The sequence below is a fragment of the Kogia breviceps genome, chromosome 2, assembly GCF_026419965.1.
Source record: "Kogia breviceps isolate mKogBre1 chromosome 2, mKogBre1 haplotype 1, whole genome shotgun sequence".
NCBI classification, from domain to species: domain Eukaryota; kingdom Metazoa; phylum Chordata; class Mammalia; order Artiodactyla; family Physeteridae; genus Kogia; species Kogia breviceps.
Window position 1 is genome coordinate 106,547,403 of NC_081311.1, and position 24,556 is coordinate 106,571,958.

General features: G+C 46.6%; 1 protein-coding gene across 3 annotated transcripts in view; it reads right to left on the reverse strand.

The window, feature by feature from the left end:
* The window catches only part of TMEM163 (transmembrane protein 163), a 264,965-nt gene that overhangs the window by 33,741 nt on the left and 206,668 nt on the right, over nucleotides 1–24,556 (reverse strand). For all 3 annotated transcript variants that reach the window (XR_010839320.1, XM_067027500.1, XM_059055366.2), the window contains exon 5: nucleotides 10,278–10,374. Coding sequence is in view for 2 of the 3 variants with exons in the window: in XM_067027500.1 (XP_066883601.1) it covers nucleotides 10,278–10,374 (97 nt within the window). In the remaining variant the exon portion in view is untranslated. The remainder of the gene's footprint in view (nucleotides 1–10,277; nucleotides 10,375–24,556) is intronic.

The window sequence follows — 24,556 nt, forward strand, 5'->3', positions numbered from 1 at the left end:
TCTTAGTTGCAGCATGTGGGCTCTCAGTTGCGGCATGCAGACTCTTAGTTGTGGCATGCATGCAGGATCTAGTTCCCCAACCGGGGATTGAACCTGGGCCCTCTGCGTTGGAATCATGGAGCCTTACCCACTGGACCACCAGGGAAGTCCCAGTGTTGCCTTTTTTTATGCCTATGAAATCACCACCAAAAAAAAGCAAGAGGATATTTCCATCACCCTCACTAGTTTCCTTGTGACTCTTTAATAATCCCTCCCCCGCCTCTAACACCACGTCCTCTGGCAACCACTATCTGCCTTCTGTCACTAGAGATTAGATTGCACCTAAAATTTTATGTAAGTGGAATGATACAGGCATACCTCCTTTTACTGTGCTTCACATATACCGTATTTTCTATAAATTGAAGGTCTGTGGCAACCCTGCATCGAGCAGGTCTATTAGTGCCATTTTCCAACAGCATTTGCTCACTCTGTGTCTCTCTATCACATTTCGGTAATTCTCACTCTATTTCAAACTTTTTCGTTAAAATTATATTTGTGGTGATTATTATATTATATATGTGGTGATCTGTGACCAGTGATCTTTGATGTTACCCACAACTCGATGAAGACTCAAGATGATGGTTAGTATTTTCAGCAATAAAGTATTTTTAAAAATTAAGGTATATACATTGCTTTTTTAGATACAATGTTACTGCACACTTAGTAGACTACAGTATAGTGTAAATGTAACTTTTCTATGTATTGGGAAACCTACAAATTTACATGACTCGCTTTATTGAGATATTCGCTATATTGTGATGGTCTGGAGCCAAATCCACAACATCTCCAAGATATGCCCGCATATTATATATTTCCTTTTTTTTTTTTTTTAAAGCTATGTGTTTGCACATAGCTTTTTTTCCTTTAATTTATTAATGTATTTATTTTTGCTTGAGTTGGGTCTTCGTCGCTGCGTGCAGGCTTTCTCTAGTTGTGGAGAACGGGGCCTACTCTTCGTTGCGGTGCGCAGGCTTCTCATTGCAGTGGCTTCTCTTGTTGTGGAACACCAGCTCTAGGCGTGCAGTCTCAGTAGTTGTGGCTCGTGGGCTCTAGAACTCAGGCTTAGTGGTTGTGGTGCATGGGCTTAATTGCTCTGCATCATGTGGGATCCTCCCGGACCAGGGCTTGAACTCGCATTCCTTTCACTGGCAGGAGGATTCTTAACTACTGTGCCACCAAGGAAGTCCCTAGTATATGTTTCATTTTGCTTTGCATCTGGAACCCACTTTAATTATTCTGAGTTTCATCCATGTTGTTGCATGAGTCAGTGGTGCTTTTTTATGGCTGAGTAGTATTCCATTGTATGGATGTACCACATTTCACCTATTGATAGACATTTGGATTCTTTCCAGTTTTTGATACTAGAAATAAAAATGCAATAAACATTTGTGTAAGGGTCTTTGTACATATGTATACGTTCATTTTTCTTGGGTAAATACCTGGTTGTGGAATGGCTAGGTCATATGGCAGACAGATGTTTAACTTTTTAACGAACCTCTGAACTCTTTTCTAAAGCAGATGAACCATTTTACTCTCTCACCATCAATGTATGTGAGCCCTAGACGGTCCACGTACTTTTGCTTTTTCAATTTTAGACATTCAAATGGGTATGTAGTGATATCTTATGGTGGTTTTAATTTGTAATTCCTTGGTGACTAATAATGTTGAACATATTTTTGCATGCTTATTGGCTATTCATTTATCTCTTCTTTGGGGAATTGTCTGGTAAATCTTATGCCTGTTCTCTTACTGGATTGTTTGTCTTCTTATGAAACTGTTCTTTATACATTCTGGAGGCAAGTCTTTTGTCTGATCTGTGTGTGTTGTCTGTGCAGTCTGGTCATTTTCTTATTGGTGTCTTGGAAGAGCAAAGGTTTTTCACTTTAATGAAGTCCAATTTTCTATTTTTTTTTAATGTTATGGTTCAAGCTTTTAGTGCCATATCTAAGACACTTTGCCTATCCCAACATTGCAAAGATTTTCTCTTTTGTTTTCCTTTAGAAGTTTTAGGGGTTTAGATTTTACATTGAGGTTTATGATCCATTTTGAAGTAATTTTTATATAAAGGTGAATGTCCATTTTTGTCCATAAATCTTTCCAGTTGCTCCAGCACCATTTGTGGAAAAGAGCCTTTTCTTTCCTCCATTGAATTGCCCTGGCACCTTCGTTGAAAGCCAGTTGACCAGATATGTATGCATCTATTTCTGGGCTCTATTCTCCTTGAGCTCACTTGAGCCAATAATAACCCACTTTGATCCATGCTCAGTTCTCTTCTGTTTAGAAGCCAGTAGGCCTGTGGCTTTAGGATGAATGAAGAGGTCAGTCTTGCTGCAGTGATGGAATTATTCTGTCTAAAGTAACAAGAGTGGGACACCACTGATGGTCTAACAGCAGGAATTTCTGCCTTTCTTTGTGCAGTGCTGGGGAGATGTTGGCAGGGTGGATGGATGGTGAGGACCTTGACTGTGTGCAACTGTTTGTTTTTAAGTGTTTGTCAATGCGACTCCCAAATTAAATTTAGAGTTATGCTTGAGAGCATGTCATACAGGAAGATGAATCTATCGCTGATGGCGGATCCAGGAATTCTAGGTTATTGCACAAGAAGGCGTCCACAGCATTACCCAAGCTGCGCTGAAAATAGGATCCTTGAAGGCATTTCCTGGGCGGTTCAATACAGCCTAAGCTTCCAGAACTAAAGGCATCAGAAGGTCCACCAACTTCCCTAGAAATCTCTTCTCTGGTCCAACAACAACAATATTAGCCAGCATTCATTCAACAGTTATGTGCTAAGCACGTCCCCTGCATCTTTTTATTCTGTTTCTTAACAATCTTACCGAGAAGAGCGCTATTATTATTTCCATTTTACAAGCAAAGAGACTGAGGCAGAGAAGGCTGAGCCACATGCTCTAGCTTCCTCTAGTTAGGAAGGGGTAGGAGTTGGGCGCTGTCTCCCTGACTTCAGCTCCAACGTCTTTAACCACAAGGTGACACTGCCTCAGAGCACTCAGTACAACAGCCTTGAGAAACTCGCTCCCATGGATGAGGCACTGGCCTCAGAATATCTGAGGCTGACAAGCTGACTGGGTGGGTAGCATCTCGGTGAAAACTGCTCACCCAGCCCCAAACCTTCACTGCTGCCCCACCATCCTCCCTCAGGTCCTCCTGTTAACCAGTTCCTACCTCCAAAGGGATGCCATATAGAATGGACCTGAAAGACCACAGGGGCAGGTTGAGGGAAGGCAAGGTTTGAACCTGAGGTGACAAGAGGAACGGGAAGGAAGGCATGAACATCTTTGAGAGCAGCAGAGACTAAAAGGGGGCAAGGAAGGACTTGAAGGGAAACGCCTGAGGAGGAGGTGGCAGGCAGGGAGTGATGGAAAGTACCAGAAAGAGAAGGAATGAGGGTCAAGGCGAGATTTCCAAGGAGGTGGGCAAGGAGGAAGTTCAGAGGGTTAACTGTGGGAAGGAGAGGCCCTGAGTGAGAGGGAAGGATGAAAGGGAGGGGGCAAATGGTCCCCTGTACTGAAAACAGGGGTGTGGGGATGGGGCAGGCTGGGCCATCTCCATCTTCTCCACAAGGTAAAGACGCACCAAGGGCCAGATAAGACGCAGCTAAAGAACATAAGTAACTCCTACCCACCCACAACAGAGACTGAACGCTAAACACCTTGCAAACACAAAAGCCACAAATCCAAGAATCATGGTCACTTCCGTACGAAGATCCTGAGGGAAAGTTCTCAGCTGTGGACTTGTGCATATTACCCTAAAATATCCGTTACAAGAGTTTTCTCTCTAGCTTTGCTCCTAAGAGTGGGATCTCATTGGAGGCTCTTGCAGGAACACCACTGACCTCCCCCAGCTCTGCAGAGTCAGCCCACCCTTGGAGCGCAGGAGGCTCGCAGCAACATTGCGTGAAGACATGCACCCATGAAAGCAGGCAGCCACCCTGCCAGAAGCCACTTTCATGTCTCACGAGGACTGGAAATGAAACAGAGCTCATGACTGGCAGCCTGCAAGAAAATGAGCAACTGTGAGGGGCTCCCTTTTATTGGTGGAAGCCCCTTTGTTCTTCTGGTGGGTGGGATGGAATCTCAGGGAAGAACTTAGCAGGGAGAGAGACAAGGGGACGTCTGAAGGCAACCTCGTTACTCAAGGAAGAAGAATAAAAATGATGCTGAGCCATCACTCCTGACCCACAACACAGTTATTTTTCCTTTCCTCCTTTTGCCTCCTTCTCCCTTACGTTTTTCTCTCTCTATTCCTTCCTCTTACCCAGACATGCTGGTGTCAACAGAGGACAAAGACACGAGAAACAGAAAACAGGCTCACACGGACCCCATGGCTCCTGTAGCTCCTCTGCCCTGGAGAGCCCCCTCCTCCCCGGGTCCCACCCCCACCCCCTGCCCAGTGCCCACTCGTCCTTTGGATGTCACATGGAGAGAGCGCTCCTCCAGGAAGACCCCAACACGCCTCCCCCGTACCAGGCTTGATATGGAAATCTTCTCTGTTCTCATACGATTGTCTCTACCACAACCCTCATCACCCAAACCAGATGTATCTCTTTCTGGGTCTCTCCCCAGCTGTGAGATCCCTGGGAGCAAAAGCCAGCTCCTATGAGAAATCAAGGACTTTGGAGAGAAATGAAAAACTTGAGCCATTAGTGCTAGTTGACTTTGAATCCCCAGTGCCTAGACAGGGGGTCCGGGGATCAGGAGGCATTCACATGGTAGCAACTGTTATTATTCTCAGCATGTGACCATATGTTATGCATTGCCAATCGGGAACCATGCATGATTTTCATTATAATTGTTATCACTATTAGTGCACATGACTGAAGGAGGTTAGACTCAGACACTGGTCAAGAGCTCAAGGTAAAGAAGTCACAGTCTACTAACAGAGGAGCTCATGAGTGGGTCCAACACAACAGGACAACAGACACAGAGAGAAAGTGCGTGGGAAAGGATGGGACCTCTAGGGCATTCGGATCAGAAACAATACTTTCTTCTCTTGTAAAGTACACGGTGGCTGATAGAGCCTTTGCACATTCATCACATCATTTAATTCTCACAACTTTTATTGTGCAGTAGGGGGCATGGCACCCATTTACAAAGGGGAAACCGTCGGTCAGAGAGGAAACAATCTGCTGGAAGCCACACAGCCAACGAGTGGTGAGTTAGGCTCAGAGGACCAGCCTTCAGACAGCACGCTATTTCCCCGAAATGCAGTGGCCCAGAGTTGGCTACTGCAGCCTGAAGCCAGAGAGAGAACAGCACTAGTTCCATCCAGCCGGAGGGAGGGGGACCAGGAGGCAGGAAAGAGGGATGGAGGGGCCCGTCTAAAATGACCTCAGGCCACAAGTTGGAACTTTGACGAGCAGTTCAGAAACATTAAACATCAGACAGCTGAGAGCAGCAGCCGCCATAGTAGCACTGTCTTCTCATGACAATTATCTTAAATAAACGGCTCACTTGATCCATACCATAGACCTCTGATGGAAGTACTGTCCCCATTGTGCGAATTAGGAAGCCCAGGGCAGGGAGATGGAGTGACTTGCCTGCAGCGGTCACGTGGATACGACAGGGGGCGTCACACCTCCGACAGCTCAGCTCCCCCCCATGCCCACATCCCTTCAACACGCTAAGCAGCTTCCCTAAAGCACCTTCGTCCGTGTGATTCCATGTAACCCCTGAGTTCCCTCAATCCACACTTGGACTACTTCTCCATTGCTTCTTGGTTCACCAGCCTGCAGGTTTTTCAAGAGACCAAGTAAAAGGAGCACACCCTGGTCAGCAGCACAGAGTGCAGGGGGCCCGCATGGTGAGGGCAGCAGTGGAAGCCAGAAAATCCAGGGATGGGACCAGCTGGGGGTGTGGGCACCCCAATCTGAAGATGAGAAGACAGAAAAGGAAAAACAAATTAAAAAAGAAGAAGAAGAAATAAGACAGAAGGCCTGGACCTGAAAGGCCTATGAACAGCAGGAGCATGTAAGCTCACAGTTATCAGGAGCCAAGACAGCCCCAGATGGGGAGACAAGGGTTCAAATCCAGGTACTGCCACTAGCCAGCTGATGACCTCGGGAAGATCACTTCAGCTTTCAGAGCCCCCATATGCCACCATAACAGAGAAGCATACCACCTTTCCCCACCTACCAAAGTGGGCTGTAGCAGGTGTAAAAACAGCAAGACGATGATACTCCTTTCAAAGCAGCCCCAGACATAAGGCCAGACTATCACCACCGCATCTGCGGCACCACCCAGGCTCCCCAACTTCTAGAACCGCAGTTCATGCAGAGTTTCTGAGAAGGTTCTTTCGGAATCTGTTTCATCAATGATCCTACGCAACCCCGTGCAAGTCGCGAGGGAGCAGATTTGAGTCATTTGCTCATGAAGCCCTCACAGCAGACGCTGCAGACTCCCGTCTGGGGGTCCCCTGAGAGCATCGCTGGCCAGATTCCTCCAGCATGAGGACACTGAGAGGCAGGCGACATCACGGCTCAGAGCCAACTGACTTCACAGGTGGGAAATTACTAACGGCATATATTTCTTCTTCAAAACTCACCCATTCTTACAATTACTCACACTCTGACAATTGTGCAGGTGACATTAAAAGGAAAGCTGCCGAGGACACTTCCCTGGTGGCACAGTGGTTAAGAATCCGCCTGCCAATGCAGGGAACACGAGTTCGAGCCCTGGTCCGGGAAGATCCCACATGCCACGGAGCAACTAAGACTGTGCACCACAACTACTGAGCCTGCGCTCTACAGCCCCCAAGCCACAACTACTGAGCCCACGTGCCACAACTACTGAAGCCCATGTGCCACAACTACTGAGGCTGTGCTCTAGGGCCCGTGCTCTGCAGCAAAAGCCACCGCAATGAGTAGCCCATGCACTGCAATGAAGAGTAGCCCCTGCTCTCTGCAGCTAGAGAAAGCCCACGTGCCGTAAAAAAGATCCAACACAGCCAAAAATAAAATATAATAAAACCTTTTAAAAAAAAAGAAAAAGAAAAAAGAAAGCCACCAGAGCGAGGGGTGGAAGCAGGATGGACCTGGGGCAGGGAAAACACTGCTTCAGACAAACCCACAGTAACAACTTGATGGAAATCATACATCAAAAGGCAATTCTGCAGGTGAGGGCAAGAGTGAATCTGTAACTTGGACTTAAAATTCAGAACATCAAGGCCATAAACACCAGTCTCCCTGGTTTCTACCGCCACAGGCCAGGAGCTGCCGAGAGGCACAGGCTGTATTTGGCCTGTGGGAAACGGAATCCCAACCAGGGTTCCCAAAATTTAATTAGTTGCCCATTTATTTCACATTAAACATAGGTTTCCATGGCAATTCTGCTAAGGGGCCGACCCTTCCTCTGTGCACACACTGTCTGGATGCCACAGACCCAGGCAGTTTCTCCTGTTTTCGGGACTGGCTTCTGTGAGCATCTGACTTTGTGGCTGCTAATTCGGATGAGACATTGTGGATGGATGCTCATCTTGAATGACTGCAGGCCAGGGGTTTGGGTTCCCCAAACTTCTAGAGCAGAGAGTAGGAACCCAAAGACTCGGGATTGAAATGCTGTCAGATAACACCTGGCAGCATCTACCTGGTCCCCATGTGCCACTCAGCTGACCAGAAGCCCTCCCCTGTGGAAACAGGAGATCACATGCCTCTGTTACCTTTCTGTAACTCTGAAGGCTTAACAAACAAAACAAAACAAAACAAAACACCACCTTACATCTTTCCTTAGAGTTCTGATGAGATGACCATAAACAGGTGTGATTTTTAAATCCCACACCAGGACTAATAAAAGAGGCAGTGGGTGTGAGGCCTCCCAGAACAGGGCCAGTCTTGGTACAATCATGGAGCTCTTCACCCTCTCCCACACCAGCCAGGGTGGGCATCAGACATTATACCTTGATGTGGACTTTAACATGGGGAGCTTCTTCTCTTAAGAGTACATGCACTGTAACATGTAAGACTGTTCCCAGTTAAAAATGGTTCAGCTTTCAAGACAAGAACAAGGAGGGCCACGAACAAGGGTCCAAGAGCACACTTATTTATTCCACATCAAGTGAGCCGAGCTATACGTTGATTTTTAATGTCTAAATAAATGAAGGCATCAACTAGCCCAGGGCTGAAAATTCCCACCAATAAACATTTCTTAGAGTGGAGTCAGATTTCCATCCCTCATAAAATGCAAAGATGTTACCTGACTGATATCTTAAGCAATCACGCTTAACACTTTTATGTCTCCATGTTACCTAAGCTTCAGATTCCGATGGAATGGAACACAGGATAGACAGTCTGATGGAGGAAAAGGATGGAAAAGTCCAGGATACCAGGCAACCAGGAAGATCAAGGTGCAACAAGCACAATGTGAGAGGAAGCACACTGAGTACAAGACATAGGATTATTTGTTTGAGCTAGCCCGGCTGAAAAAGGCCAAATCCCAGGCTTCCCCGGTGGCGCAGTGGTTGAGAGTCTGCCTGCCGATGCAGGGGACGCGGGTTCGTGCCCCGGTCTGGGAAGATCCCACGTGCCGCGGAGCGGCTGGGCCCGTGAGCCATGGCCGCTGAGCCTGCGCGTCCGGAGCCTGTGCTCCGCAACGGGAGAGGCCACAGCAGTGAGAGGCCCGCGTACCGCAAAAAAAAAACAAAGACCAAATCCAGAGGTAGGTACACTCCTACCCTGCTCTCCATCTTTCCTCCATGTCATGGAGATATTAGAGAACATGTTCCTTGCCAGCTGCGATGATAAATAATGGTTAACGTCCTCAGGAGTTACTAAAGGAATGGCTCTAATGTCTGTTTCAAGTTGGCGGGGGGGTGGGCACACAGTACAACTTAGAGCACTCACCTTAACAGCTCTACTAAATGCAGTGTAATGCCCTGCTTCATTTTCATCTTCCCTATACACACACACAAATGCAATACATTACCCCCCAAAGATTAACATGTATTTTTCTAAAAGTGAAATTAAAGGTCTCATAATTTAGGCCTTTCATAAGATGGTGCACATAGCCAAGCTCAAACAAAACCACATCCTAAAAGAAGAGCCCATAATTTTGTATTAAATCACTATGCAACTTACATACAGGTACACTTCATTGCACTGCTTTTTTTTTTTTTTTTAAACAAATTGAAAGCTTGTGGCAGCCCTGTGTTGAGCAAGTCTATCAGCACCATTTTTCCAACAGCATTTCCTCACTTCCTGTCCCTGTGTCACATTTTGTTAATTCTCGCAATATTTCAAACTTTTTCATGATTGTGATACTTGTTATGGTGATCTATAATGAGTGATCTTTGTTACTACTGCAAAAAGATTAAGACTTGCTGAAGGCTCAGATGATAGTTCATGTTTTTTGTAATAAAGTATTTTTTAATCAAGGTATGTACTTTTTTTTTTATACATAATGCTATTGAGTACTTAATAGACTACAGCATAGTGTAAACATAACTTCTACGTGAACTGGGAAACCAAAAAATTTGTGTGATTTGCTTTATTGCATTATTTGCTGTACTGTGGTGATCTGGCACCGAACCTGCGATATCTCTGAGGTATGTCTGTACAGTGAAGCACTGTAATGGCAGCATCTTAAACTCCTAGTACGTAAATCAAATCAGCTGCCTTCTAACATGAAGACAGCCTGATAGGAGAGTGTAAAAATATTCCTTATCACAGCATTCATAACGGGCGGGGGGGAAAAAAAAAGAATCAGAGTGCCAAAAAAAGAATCTGGGTGCCTCTCACCCAGAAAACAAAGCAGTCAAAGACACACTTCAATATGAAATTGTGTCCTCAAGTTTTTGCATCTGAATGTCAGTTGTGTCAGAAAGCCTAATGTGAACAGATTTATATACTGAATTGAGGTACAAAGGAAAAAAATAATTCTTATTATAATAGGGCTTGAATGGACACAGAACAACAGATGCGAACAACACAGATGGGATCGCTCTGCTATATAAAACTCACTCCACTTCTCTTAACATAAAAGACTTTAAAAGTAGTCAAAAGATCTAAGAAGAGGGACACGGAACCCAGTACCAGCTCAACTACCTTTTCATCTTGCCCAGTGCTTCTCTCCACCAAGTCATTCACATTCTACAGTGAGTTCTTCTGGACTCCTAAATATTGTATGTTTTCTCTCCACCTGCCCAACTTCCCCCAGTACCTCTGGGGTGAGAGGTAACACAGGAGGCTGGTACCGTCAGGAAAAACTCTTAAGACAAAAGAAGAACCTTACCACTTCCGGGAGCAGCTTAGTCGAGAGGTCATGGATGGCTTTGACCACTATGCATACGGATGACAGAAGGAATATCACCCCCAAGATGACACAGGCTCTGCAAAGAAACAGAACATTGGGACTCTTTACCGGGAGGACTCCACCCTGTTGGTTTACACAATGACAGTGACAGTGACACAGCCTGAGGTACTAGGATCCACCATAATTTGCCACACTCCCACCATGACCACCCCTAGTCTCAGAACTGGTACAGAATCATCTTCAGAAGAATACAGTTCAGAGAAATATCACCAAAATCAATCCTGTGGGAAAGGGGCTCACCATGGTACATGACCTCACAGCATCCCATGAATGCTGGTGTGGGAGGGTCTTCAAGGCCAAGAAATCCTTCCCCCTTGCCTGGCAACACAACATTTCACTTCTCCTCTAGCTGGAGGGTGCAGAGTTTAATAGCAAAGAGTGGAGGCTTTGGAGGGGGTGGGGGAGGGATGGATTGGGAGTGTGGGATTAGCACATGCAAACTATTATAATACAGAATGGATAAACAACATGTCCTACTGTATAGCACATGGAACCATATTCAGTATCCTGGGATAATCCATAATGGAAAGTAATATGAAAAATTATTTATATATATATATATATATATATATATATATAAATAACTGAGTCACTTTGCTGTATAGCAGATATTAACACCATTGAAAATCAACTATACCTCAGTAAAATAAAATTTTAAAAAAGAGAGTGGAGGCTCTGGCACGAGACATCCCAAACCCTACCATTTAACCTGTTGGTTGATCTTGGTCAAGCTACCAAACTCCTTTTAGCCCCATTTTCCTCGCCTGTCAAATGGGAATACTATTTCCTACCTGAAGATAAAATGAGGTAATTGCACAGAGCACAAAAAAGTTACCCATTAATGTTGGCTTAAACAAAGTAACTGAAAAGCCCACCCTGGATGTCTCTTGATGATACGACAGGATCGACACCTTTGGGTTTTCCCAAAGATAAAAAGAAGGAATAATTTGGTAATGACAAAAGAAGAGTATTCATGGCAGGATGGAGCAATTCTTTTAAAAGAAATGAGAGGAGAGAAGGAAGGATGAGGTCAGCCAAGACACCCAGCGCAGGGAGAGGAAGGACCGAGTTAGGGATGAGGCCAAGGGTAAAGGCAGAGGACACCCAGACAAGGGTTGGGAGGTGGGGGGAGCTGGGAGGATGTCTATGGGCTCGGGAGGCATCAACTGTCTCTGGCAATCCAGACACAACAACTCACAGGAGAAAGACAGACAGAAAATGAAAGTAAACCTGAGGAAATGATGATAGTAATACCAGGGTCAAAATACCAAACGAAAAAGAGAGAAAAGAGAAATACAAGAATGACTGCAGTCTACCCTAGATCATTCCTGTCCCAACATGAGGTCACCATCATTTGGCAGCCTTCTCAGCCCTCTTCCCCAGCTATCAGATAAAATCATTTTTCATTACCCACCTTGGATTCCCTTCTCTGCACTAACAGAATGGCCCAACGTGGCACCTACTTAGAATCCTAGCCAACCTGTAGACAGAAATGTTCCCCCAAACCTAAAAGTCAGAAATAAGTATATAAACAGGCTGCTTGGAGCCCACTCTGTAGGCTTCTAATTAACACGTTAGTTGTAGGTTTTATTCTTTCAAAAACACAGACAGAAACAAAGGATCATTGCGGGCTGGTGTGAAACATAAAAGAACATAGAGATGTCGGAAAAGTAACGAACAGGCTGCGGCTCTTGCTACAGGCTTGAGCAAAAGGAAATCCTGGCCCAGTAAACCAAAAGGATAATCTGCCCCGGGTGCCATACATCCCCATAAGGAGCCAGGGGAAAAACACACACTCAAGGGGGAAGAAGATTAAAGCAGGCCAAAAGCACACAGGGACACAGCAGCAGGAGTGAAGAAGGCTAACGCAGGGCTTCCCTGGTGGCGCAGTGGTTGAGAATCCGCCTGCCGATGCAGGGGACACGGGTTCGTGCCCCGGTCCGGGAAGATCCCACATGCCGTGGAGCGGCTGGGCCCGTGAGCCATGGCCACTGAGCCTGCGCGTCCGGAGCCTGTGCTCCGCAACGGGAGAGGCTACAACAGTGAGAGGCCCGTGTACCACAAAAAAAAAAAAAAAAAAAAAAAAAAAAAAAGAAGGCTAACGCAGGCAATGTGCCGGACCTGGTCACCACAGTCCTGGCAGGGTGCTCGGGGCAGAGGGGCCACAGCCGAGAGGACAGTCAGGCAGGATAAGGTGGCTTACTGGAGGGCCTTTTAACTGACGAGATACTGGGACAGGACCAGGGATTCCAGGGCTTGCGGGAATCAAAGCTCCCGAAGCAACTGGCCCGAGGCCCAGCTGTGCCACAGGGAAGAAGGCTATGGACTCCCGTGCCTGGCACGTGAAGCAACCATTTCTTCAAGCAAATGGGACCGTGAGAGGTGCCATTTCAGAAAAAGAGGCTGAAAGTCAGGCCTCCATTCCAAAAGCTCCGGAGTGACCAGCAGAGATGCTCTCTGATTCATCCTTTCAGATAAATTCAACCCGCAACGTAGCTTCTCAGCCTGGATGGCAACTTACACTCCCCTGGGGAATTTTTTTGGAACAGTGGCCCAAGGACTGCTCCTTGGATCAATTTCATCAGAATCTTTGGGGGTGAACCCAGGCATTTTTTTTTTTTTTTTTTTTTTTTTGTGGTACGCGGGCCTCTCACTGCCGCGGCCCCTCCCGTCGCGGAGCACAGGCTCCGGACGCGCAGGCCCAGCGGCCATGGCCCACGGGCCCAGCCGCTTCGCGGCACGCGGGATCCTCCCGGACCGGGGCACGAACCCGCGTCCCCCGCATCTGCAGGCGGACTCTCAACAACTGCGCCACCAGGGAAGCCCAAAAAATTTAATTTTTAATTAAAAATTTTTTTAAGTATTTGTTTAAAAGCCCCCCAGAAACAGAACTAGACCCACAGACATAGAAAACAAACTTATGGTTACCAAAGGGGAAAGAGACGGGGAGGGATAAATTAGGAGTTTAGAATTAACATATACACACTATTATATATAAAATAGATAACCAGCAAGGACCTACTATATAGCCCAGAGAACTATACTCAATTTTTTGCAATAACCTATAGGGGAAAAGAATCTGAAAAAGAATATTATATATATATGCATGTGTGTGTGTGTGTGTGTGTGTGTGTGTGTGTGTGTGTGTATCTGAATCTCTTAGCTGTACACCTGAAACTAACACAACATTGTAAATCAACTATACTTCAATTTTAAAAAAGTAAAAGCTCCCAAGGCAATTCCCTGAAGAATCTCTCACCCAGGACTAGACCCAGGCGAGGCCATGTCTTTAGGGAGCTTCCACTGTGGGGTAAAAATCCATCACTCTCTGGACAGAAGGGAGCAGTCAGCCCAGGTGTTGAGGAAGGAAGGGTCTAATGGCCCCTAAGAGACTTGCAGTATATCTGTTACTTGATCAGCCCTTTCTCCCTGAGACATGAATAGGGCAGCCACCACTTGGGTGCTAGACCTTCTACAATTTATCACGACATCCCCAAGAAGCCTCCATCTCCATAATCCTCTGAGGGGGACAGGAACAAATGTCTGAGCTGCTTCCTGACAGGGAACAGTGATGCTGCAGGAGTCTATGTTTCTCCTGATCACTGCAGGCATACCTTGATAATGCACAAAAGGTGGATTTGGATTTTGTTGGATTTTGTTAAAGAGATAGGTATGCAGTGGTCTCCTTATATAATATCTTGCTTATACATTTTTAATCAAAATTGCCTACCAATCCCTTAAGGGCAAGAACCATATTTTTATTTCTCAGTATCTACAGCAGCACGCAACAGCTGCCCCTTCATGCATCTGTAGAGTGGATGTAATCATTAACTGATTACGTAATCACTAGCTGACTTGTAAGTTTCCCCCCCCCTAGAGTTTAAAGGGGCATCAACCACGTACCAGTGGGGTTGGGAACAGGAAAGGGACTCCTAACACTTGAGCCAAAATGCCTATGGAATAGCTCACACTGTAAAACAACTCTGAAAGGTAATGAAAAAATCCAAAGAAATGGATGATTTGGGGTTTTTTGCATTGAATTTTACAGATCTGTTGTCATATTTTCTTCACAAATATACCTATGAATATGCTCAAAATGACTCAAAAACCTATCTTCATCTTCTTTTAAATGTGTTGCAAATTCAAAGGCCCACAGTCACCCTTCCATCAACACTGCTGGAAGCCTGTGTGTCAGAGCTCCCCCAGAGCTGAAAGCAGCTATTATGAGCAGAGGGTGTGATGCTATTTTTTAACGTGTTATTAATAATATATTGTGTTTACACAGCAGCTTTCTCCTCAGGTGCTCAGAGTTCTGCACATCAGCTCATCAGTGCCCTGGTGGCCACTCACCAGACCTGGGTTTTTGATTTTCTGTTATTTTAGGGATTGGGAGCTGGGGGGTGGCGAGAGTCATATTTCGGAAACACAAGGAGTCGAAATGGGAAAGTCGAGGATTTGGGAGGTTTGCCCAAAGTCACCGCAGGAGTTTGAAGTCCACCCAGAAGTAAAAGACAGGTCTCCTGATGCCCTCCCAGTGGTCAGCCACCCGAAGGCTCTGGCCATTCACGTGACATCCTCACCCCACCACTGCCCTGGGGCTGCAGTCGTCTCCAGGATGCAAGGAAGATTTGGGTCAGGAGCAAATACTGCAAATATGGAGGCTTCTGAATCAGCAAGTGTGGGCTCTTTCCTGGTTTGTGGGGAGATGGATGGGGGGCGGGGGAAGAGCAGGAGAGGGGAATTGTTCCATCAGCGCACCTTGGCCTTCATCTGGAAAGGCTATTCTGGCACATAAAGAGGGCAGTGTGCCCGCAGAGCCAGGTCACCGCAGTGAAGGCAGACTCCTCCTCCCTCCAGCCCAAATCCCACAGCAGGAAAACACTGATTCAGAAAGAGGCAAATGGGGGCTTCCCTGGGGGCTTCCCTGGTGGCGCAGTGGTTAAGAATCCGCCTGCCGATGCAGGGGACACGGGTTCGTGCCCCGGTCCGCGAAGATCCCACATGCCGCGAAGCGGCTGGGCCAGTGAGCCGTGGCCGCTGAGCCTGCGCGTCCGGAGCCTGTGCTCCACAACGGGAGAGGCCACAACAGTGAGAGGCCCGCGTAACGCAAAAAAACCCAAAAAACAAAACAAAAAAACAGAAAGAGGCAAATGATGGCTTTTACAACCTGTTTTTTGGATTGTTTTTTTAATCCACGCACTGGTTTAAGAGATCTCCAATTCTTACCATATATGTGCCTTTCCTATTGTGATTTTCCCTTTCCTAGATACAAAGAACTATATGTAAAATAGATAAACAGCAAGGATTTACTGTATAGCACAGGGAATTATACCCAATATCTTGTAATAACCTTTAATGGAATATAATCTACCAAAAAAAAAAAATACCCCAACTCACTATGCTGTACATCTGAAACTAACACAATATTGTAAATCAACTATACTTCAGTTTAAAAAAAATAAACTTTGAGAGGAGGGATAAATTGGGAGATTGGGATTGTCATATACACACTACTATATATAAAATAGAAAACTAGGACTTCCCTGGTGGTGCAGTTGTTAAGAATCTGCCTGCCAATGCAGGGGACATGGGTTCGAGCCCTGGTCTGGGAAGATCCCACATGCCTCGGAGCAACTAAGCCTGTGCGCCACAACTACTGAGCCTGTGCTCTAGAGCCTGCGAGCCACAACTACTGAGCCCGCGTGCCGCAACTACTGAAGCCCGCACGCCTAGAGCTTGTGCTCCCCAACAAGAGAAGCCACCGCAATGAGAAGCCCGCACACCTCAACGAAGAGCAGCCCCGGCTCGCCACAACTAGAGAAAGCTTGAGTGCAGCAACAAACACCCAACACAGCCACAAAAAAAGAAAACAGATAATAAGGACCTACTGGATAGCACAGGGAACTCTAAATACTCTGTAATGGCCTATATGGGAAAAGAATCTTAAAAAAGAGCAGATACATGTATATGTATAACTGATTCACTTTGCTGTACACCTGAAACTAACACAACATTGTAAATCAACTACATTATACTCAAATAAAAATTTAAAAAATAAAATTTAATTAAAAGAAAAAAGAGGCAAATGAACTACCACCCCCTTTCAACACAATCTCCCAACCAACCGAGACTGAAGCTGCATTTAAATTCCCACAGGACCAGTGGCTGTCAAAGCGTGGCCCATGGACTAGAAATGTGCACACTGCCTGGGAACTTGTTAGAAAGGAAAATGTCAGAGGCCGCCCCAGACACACTGACTCAGAAACTCTGCAGGTGGGACCCAGCAATCTGTTTTAATAAGTCCTTCTGACGTTCGCTGAGGCCTGAGAACCATGGTAGTATTGCTCTTGCCAAAGACACATTTAATATCTAAAAGAAGACTAGGAAAATCCAAAGGAATGGTTAAAGCCACTAGCACATTTTTTTTCTTCTCCGAAAGACCGCCAAGTTCTCATAGCGTTCAGCATTGTGAATATATGAATCACCTTTGCAGTCAGCATTAATTTTTGCCTCTGAAGTTGTAAGGGCAAAACCTGTTGGCAGACACTCTCACATCCAAAGGAGAGAAGGTTGGAAGTTTGGTCCCTGGTCAACTGCAGGTTTAAAGGCCTGTGGTTCACATGAATAAAGCCCGGGTCTTATCATACCCATTCTAAATTATTTTCCAAAGAGAAGCTTCTTCTAACCATCCCCTAATTTACAAAAGACCTAAAACACAATAGCTCTGGCACATAACCAATTCAATCTACAGCTTAAAGTGTAATGTTTTATTTATCATCTGTCACCCTAGTCTCCAAAGCACATGTAATCTGGGTTGTCGTCCAGTCAAATGTGAAATAATGAAAAACGAAAGACAGTCAAGCGGTGAGTACACATAGTACTTAGGGGTGCACGATTTCTGATGCTGTTTCATTCCAGCTAGTCCTCTTTCACTCCACGTAGTCTGCCATTTTAAATAAAGCCACGAACAAAACCAGCTAGGAGGCAGGATAAAGGGAAGGAGACAGGGTGCCAAGCATGCCATGAGCCATTTCTCCTTCTCTGTAACAGCCATGCCAAACAGCCACCATTTTTTTTTTTTTGCTGTACGTGGGTCTCTCACTGCTGTGGCCTCTCCCGTTGCAGAGCACAGGCTCTGGGCGCGCAGGCTCAGCGGCCATGGCTCACGGGCCCAGCCGCTCCACGGCATGTGGGACCTTCCCGGACTGGGGCACGAACCCATGTCCCCTGCATTGGCAGGCGGACTCTCAACCACTGCGCCACCAGGGAAGCCCCTGACAGCCACCATTTTATTCAAGACTCCCTGCTCCTTCACTAATCACCACCAGCCACCTCCTCTCCCACCACAGGACTTCCCTCCCCTCCTCTTCCAGTTCCTACTCATCTTACCTACTTGACCCTCCCAGGCTCTAAGACTCCATTCTCCTCTCTCCACCCACATCCTCATCTCTCTTCTCTCCTGATTTTTAAAAAATATTTATTTACTTATTTATTTAGGCTGCGCTGGGTCTTAGTTGCGGCATGCGGCATCTCTGTTGCAGCACGTGGGATCTTTAGTTGCGGCATGCACGCGGGATCTAGTTACCCGATCAGGGATCGAACCCGGGCCCCCTGCACTGGGACCACGGAGGCTTACCCACTGGACCACCAAGGAAGTCTCTCTCTTCTCTCTTTAGCTTCAACCTCATCCACCTGCTGCTTTGTGAACAGGCTGTGGTGAGGGGGAGGCTGTCTTGGACCAGGGACCGTCGCTCAGGCCAGAGCTCTCCAGGCATGGGGTCAAACCCTGTCCATGGTTAGATTGTCCAACTCCTCAACAACGTAACCACTAAGAACCTCTCCTTTACTCAACAAATGGCCCTTTACTTTTATCCCTAACAATTCACAAGATGACTAATCCCATCCAAGTAAAATCTCATTTCGGTAGAACTTTCTTCCTGGCTTCAACTTTAGGGACAAAAGTCAACAAGGGGGATTTGTTGAGGGATTAGATTCTAGAGCTGTGCCGTCCAATACAATTTCCTGTGATGATGAAGGTGTTCCATTCTGTGCTGTCCAAGCGGGCAGCCACTAGCCATATGTGGCTGCTCAGCACTTCAAATGTGCCTAATACAACTGAAGACATGAAGTGTTCATTTTAAGTACTTTTAAAATGAATTAAAATTCTAATTTATTTAATTTTAATTAATTCAAATTTAAGTGACCACATGTGGTTAGTGACTGCCACATTAGACAGTGGAGCTCTAATGGTTGGGTTGAAAATATATAGAAGAAGTTCACCCAAAACGTTAATTTAAATTCGTAAAATATATAAATTTATATAGATGGATGGATAGATAGGGAGAGAGACAGAGAGAGAGACCCAGAAGCTGCTCATCTCCATCAGGTAAGTTTAAAAAGTGGGCCAGCAGGACTGCTCTAGGAAACCTTGCAAAAGGGCATCATGCCTTTGGTACCTTTCTTCAATCACTGCACCATTTCCATGCCTCCAGGAAACCCCAGCGCCCAGGTTTACATGCCAAGTCTCACTCTTGTTCTCATCTGATGTCAACCAGTCCCAGCACATCTACTGCTCCACCAGGCTAACTGCATTCATTCACATGTCAAGGTCTACATGCCAAGGCTAAGGCAAACAAAATCTATTCCCAGCCTCCCGAGAGCACAGATCTGGGATGGGAAACCTGAAAATCATTACTGGACAGTCACTAGTTGTGAATGTGAGAAGAGATAATGGACAAGGAACAAAAAGAAAGGGGTCAGAGGGATGAAACAGAACCTGGGGACCGAGTGGGAAGGAGGGATGGTTCTGTGGTGTGACAGTTCATCTGGGTCTAAAAGACTGGACAGGAGTCATCAAGCAGTGAAGCCGGAAGGCCGTGGACGTGGAGGGTGCTCCAGGCAGAGGGAACGTCATAAGCAAAAATGTGAAGACGTAACACTGGGTGGTCCTGCTTCCATGGCAATTCAAAGTGGAGATGCTGTTCCTGGAGCATCTGGCTAGGGGAGCAGCAGTGCAAAGACCACACGAAGGGCCCTCTGTGTTCTGGAAGTCCCCTCGAGATGGAGAGTACAACAGCCATGATATGCACAACGTTTTCTCTGCATCTACTGAGACGATCCTGTGGTTTTTATCTTTTCTTCTGACTGTGTGGTGTATCATGTTGATTGATTTGCATATGTTGAACCATCCTTGTGAACTTGGGATGGATCCTACTTGGTCATGGTGTATGATCTTTTTTATATTGTTGGATTCAGTTTGCTAATATTTTGTTGAGGATTTTTCATCTATATTCATCAAAGATATTGGCCTGTAATTTTCTTTTTTTTGCTGGTCCCTTTGTCTGGTTTTGGTATCAGGATGATGTGGCTTCAAAGAATGTCTTTGGGAGTGTTCCCTCCTCTTCAATGTTTTGGAGGAGTTTGAGAACGTGATATTTACAACGGATCTTAGATGGTACAAGGACCAGTGTATTGTATTTAATAGTTATTTATTTTAATGTACATTAGAAAAACTGATTTTTACCCCATGCCTGCAAGGATATTGTTGCCTAGGGGAAAAAAGTCAAATATGATTATATTTAAATAAATGTTAAGTAAGCAATAGCATAGGTGGTACGTACGATAGGGCAAAAATCATCAAGGTGGAACACACTTCTGAGGCTGAGAAAGCCTGCAGTGGCGACAGGAAGTTATTAAACTGTTTTAAGCGAGAGAGGTCCATGATGTGATCTCGGCTTTACAAAGACCCTCGGACTGGGCTTACAGTTTGGCAGCGTTGAAGGGAAAGAAACTAGAGGCAAGGGAATCAGCGGGGAGACAATGCTAGTAGCCTAGAAAACAAGTGACGACCCCCTGCATAGGAGCCCTGACAGTCAGATTGTAGGGCCTTAACTATACTTACACCCCTACTTCCCTATCGATACTTTTGAGCTTTAAGCTTTTTCGGCTGGCAATAAGATACTGGAATGTCCCCCCTGGGCAGAAACCGTTCCGAGCAAACAAGTATGGCGGGGGATGAAACCTCGAGCAAACCAGTATGGCGGGTGATGAGAATGATTAAGCCAGAGTTTAAAGGTCGCCCTAGCCAACCATAACTCATGTGACTCAACCCCCCACCACAAAAACACGAAAATGTAAAGTAGGCATCCGACAGCTAACCAATCAAGGAACTAGAGCCAAGACCCCACTCCGGTAAATGTAAAGTAGGCATCCGACAGCTAACCAATCAAGGAACTAGAGCCAAGACCCCACTCCGGTAAATGTAAAGTAGGCATCCGACAGCCAACCAATCAAGGAAGTAGAGCCAAGTCCCCACTCCGGTCCAGGAACAAACAAACCAATGAGAAAAAAACCCTTGATATATCCACACTTTGCATAATGAAAAATGAAAGCTATAAAATGTATGTGATTCCGCTTGGGGGGGTTCCTCTTCGGCCTCCTGCGTGAGGACCAAGGAACCCCGGTGCACCGGCTCCTAATAAACCTCTTGCGTGTTGCAGCGACTCTCGACTCTTGGCGGTTCTTGGGCGAGCTGGGATTCTTCAGAGACCGTTCAGGTCTAACAGATTGGGGGCTCGTCCGGGATCCCCACTCGCCCCGGGTCGCAGGAACCTCGGGAGTTGGAGGTATCAGGTAGGCCTAATTGTCTGTCTGTTCGTCTTCTGTCCTCTGTAAGCCGCCATCAGAAAGAAGCCGTGCGAACCGGCTCGCTGTGAAATCTGTATTGGACTCCTGGCTAGGCAGACGTGCCAATAGCTGGTGTCCACGGACCCTGGGGGACGCCCTGGTGGTCCATCTGGAAGGAGAGACAAATTTTGTCTCCCCTTCACCGGTCCTGGCAGGATATACAAACTGCCATCTGAATCTGAGTTGGTTGCAGTTTTAAAACGAGCTCGCGGCAGCAATATTAAGGTGTGTCTTCTGAAATTTTATTGTTCTCCTGTGCTCTATCTTTCTCCTGACGGACGATAATGGGACAAACTATGACGACGCCTCTCTCTCTCACTCTAAGTCACTGGACCGAAGTTAAGTCTAGGGCCCACAACCTTTCGGTAGAAGTAAGGAAAGGGAGATGGCAAACGCTGTGTACCTCTGAGTGGCCTACATTTCAGACAGGGTGGCCACCCGAGGGATCCTTTATGTTAGATCAGATCAGGCTAGTCAAGTCTAGGGTCTTTAACACAGGACCCCACGGACACCCAGACCAGACACCATATATCCTGGTCTGGGAAGATCTAGTTCTCTCCCCGCCTCCGTGGGTCCGGCCCTTTGTTCCCTCAACAGGCATGTCTGCATGCACACCAGCACGGTCGGAAGTACTGGCCCTGAAAAAGGCCCCGGACGCCGAGAAGTCATCTGAAGCCCCGGACTCACGGAAGGCGATATATCCAGACTTGCAGTCCGATCTGCTTCTCCTCGATCCCCCAATCTGTTAGACCTGAACGGTCTCCGAAGAATCCCAGCTCGCCCAAGAACCGCCAAGAGTCGAGAGTCGCTGTAACACGCAAGAGGTTTATTAGGAGCCGGTGCACCGGGGTTCCTTGGTCCTCACGCAGGAGGCCGAAGAGGAACCCCCCCAAGCGGAATCACATACATTTTATAGCTTTCATTTTTCATTATGCAAAGTGTGGATATATCAAGGGTTTTTTTCTCATTGGTTTGTTTGTTCCTGGACCGGAGTGGGGACTTGGCTCTACTTCCTTGATTGGTTGGCTGTCGGATGCCTACTTTACATTTACCGGAGTGGGGTCTTGGCTCTAGTTCCTTGATTGGTTAGCTGTCGGATGCCTACTTTACATTTACCGGAGTGGGGTCTTGGCTCTAGTTCCTTGATTGGTTAGCTGTCGGATGCCTACTTTACATTTTCGTGTTTTTGTGGTGGGGGGTTGAGTCACATGAGTTATGGTTGGCTAGGGCGACCTTTAAACTCTGGCTTAATCATTCTCATCACCCGCCATACTGGTTTGCTCGAGGTTTCATCCCCCGCCATACTTGTTTGCTCGGAACGGTTTCTGCCCAGGGGGGACATTCCAGTATCTTATTGCCAGCCGAAAAAGCTTAAAGCTCAAAAGTATCGATAGGGAAGTAGGGGTGTAAGTATAGTTAAGGCCCTACAAGATAAAGGGATCGATCGGGACAGACCTTACGGAGGCAGAGTGGATGGAACATGGTAACTGACTGGACAGCAGAGAAGGATGCCAGGAATTCACCCTGAGTTTCCTTTCCTAAAGGAAAGAGGTCGTGGCACATCCAAAAGCAGGAGGAATGAGACTGGAGTGAGGAGCTGGTAGTGAGTTTAGTCTAGGACTCGCGAAGCTTGAGAAGCAATGTCCAGACAGCCAGATACACGGACCTTAGCTGAAGAGGCATCACCTGAGCTTGGCCGCCCAGGGCCATTTTCCTGGGCCCCTCGGTCTCACGATGCTGTTTCTGTGGTGTAGAGAGATGCAAGGAGACAAAGGAACAGGGCACAGCCATTCTAATGATTGCCAGACCCCACCCAGTCCCTCTACTTTCAACATATGCTGCAAGGGGGGGGGGGGTGCATGCTGAGACCCACGAGCCCCAGGCTGCTTTGATCGACCAACAAATACCGATTGACACCTACTGTGTCCTGGTACAAGGATTCAGCAGCCAGCGAAAAAGCATGTGAATAACTACCTGTTCTCTTGGAGCTTACACGGGAGAGACCGACAATAAGCATGTCAACAAATAAGCACAGTCTACATAGAAACATAAAGCAGCACAAAGGAGAACAATGGGAGTGTATTTTATATACAGTCGTCACACTTCTCTCTAAGGAGGGGACAGTTAACCACAGACCTAAGAGATGGGAGATGTGCTGTGCGGCTACCTGAGGACGAACACTCTAGACAGAGGAAACAGAGAGCAAAGGCGCCTATGCAGGAAGTGAGTCACAAAGACACAGAGCACATCCATTTTGGAAAAGGACCAGGGTATGGCCTTGGGCAAAACAGGCCCTGGAGGCCAGAGTCCCAGAGGCAAAAACCAGACTGGCAGAATCAAAGATTCAGTTTATTTCTGTTATACTAAAGAGTGTACCTAGTTGCCACAAGACAAGAAGCTCAACTATAAATTTTAACCGCATCTGTTCTGGTGCTTTCTTGCAGAAAGTCTCCTGCCCTCCCTTCCCCGCACAGAAGCACTCCCTACTCCCTACAGCCACCGTGGAGCCACCTCCTGCTGATCAAAGAACTTGGACAATTTCTGGAAATTATCAGTGATCATGAGACACACCCTCCATTTTGTTATAAAAGCAACTTGTCCCTTCTACTCAGGGAGCTGGCGCTTTTTTTTCTTGCTTTCTCCCTTGTACACAAGCTCTCTCTTTCAATAAAAAAAAAAGCTTTGCTTGCCTAAGAGTCTTGTGGAAGAGAGATTCGTTTCTATGGTATTGCTGTTTCAGGATCTGGAAAGGGCCCATGAACAGCGATGGGGCCCACAAGGCTGGAACACAGTGACCATGCAGGACCTTAACGGTCATGCTAAGGACAGGAAACCAACAATGGATTAAGCAGAGAAATGCCTCACAGGTAAACAGGAGCACTCCAGCTGCTCTGCTGAGAACAGACCAAAGAGGGACACTGGTGGAAGCTGGGTGGCCAGAGAGAAGGTAATGTTGCCAGAACAGGTACCAGATCCTTGATCAAAACCCATCAGCTCCCACCTTTAACAGGAGTTAACACAAATCTTTAAGAGAGGAAAACGGAAGCTAAAGGAAGAGAAAAACAAAAGTGGAACCAGCTGGAACCAAGATGGCAACTAATCCAACCTCCAACCATCTCACTATATGCTGATTTTACTACATTAGCATATTAAATGACACACCTACCTGCGGCCATGACCAGAAGTCAAGGACCAAAAGAGGATAGAGAGGGTGGCACCCCACTCCCTCAGAAAGCCCCACCCCTTCCCCAGTAGACTAATGCATATGCCTCCCCATCATTAGCCTCACTCCTCCTCCCTTTGTCTCTACCCTAAAATCAAATCCCTCTCACCACCTTGATTTGCGAACTAAGTTCCCACTTCTCCATTCTCTAGCCATTGAATAAAGCCTGCACTGCTTCCATCTCAGCTTTGCTTTCATTTTTGGCTGCACAAACCGGAACAGAAAAAGAACCTTCTTTGCAGCCCTGGTAGGGTTATGGCCCAAGCAGGGTCCACAGGGCTTAATTCAG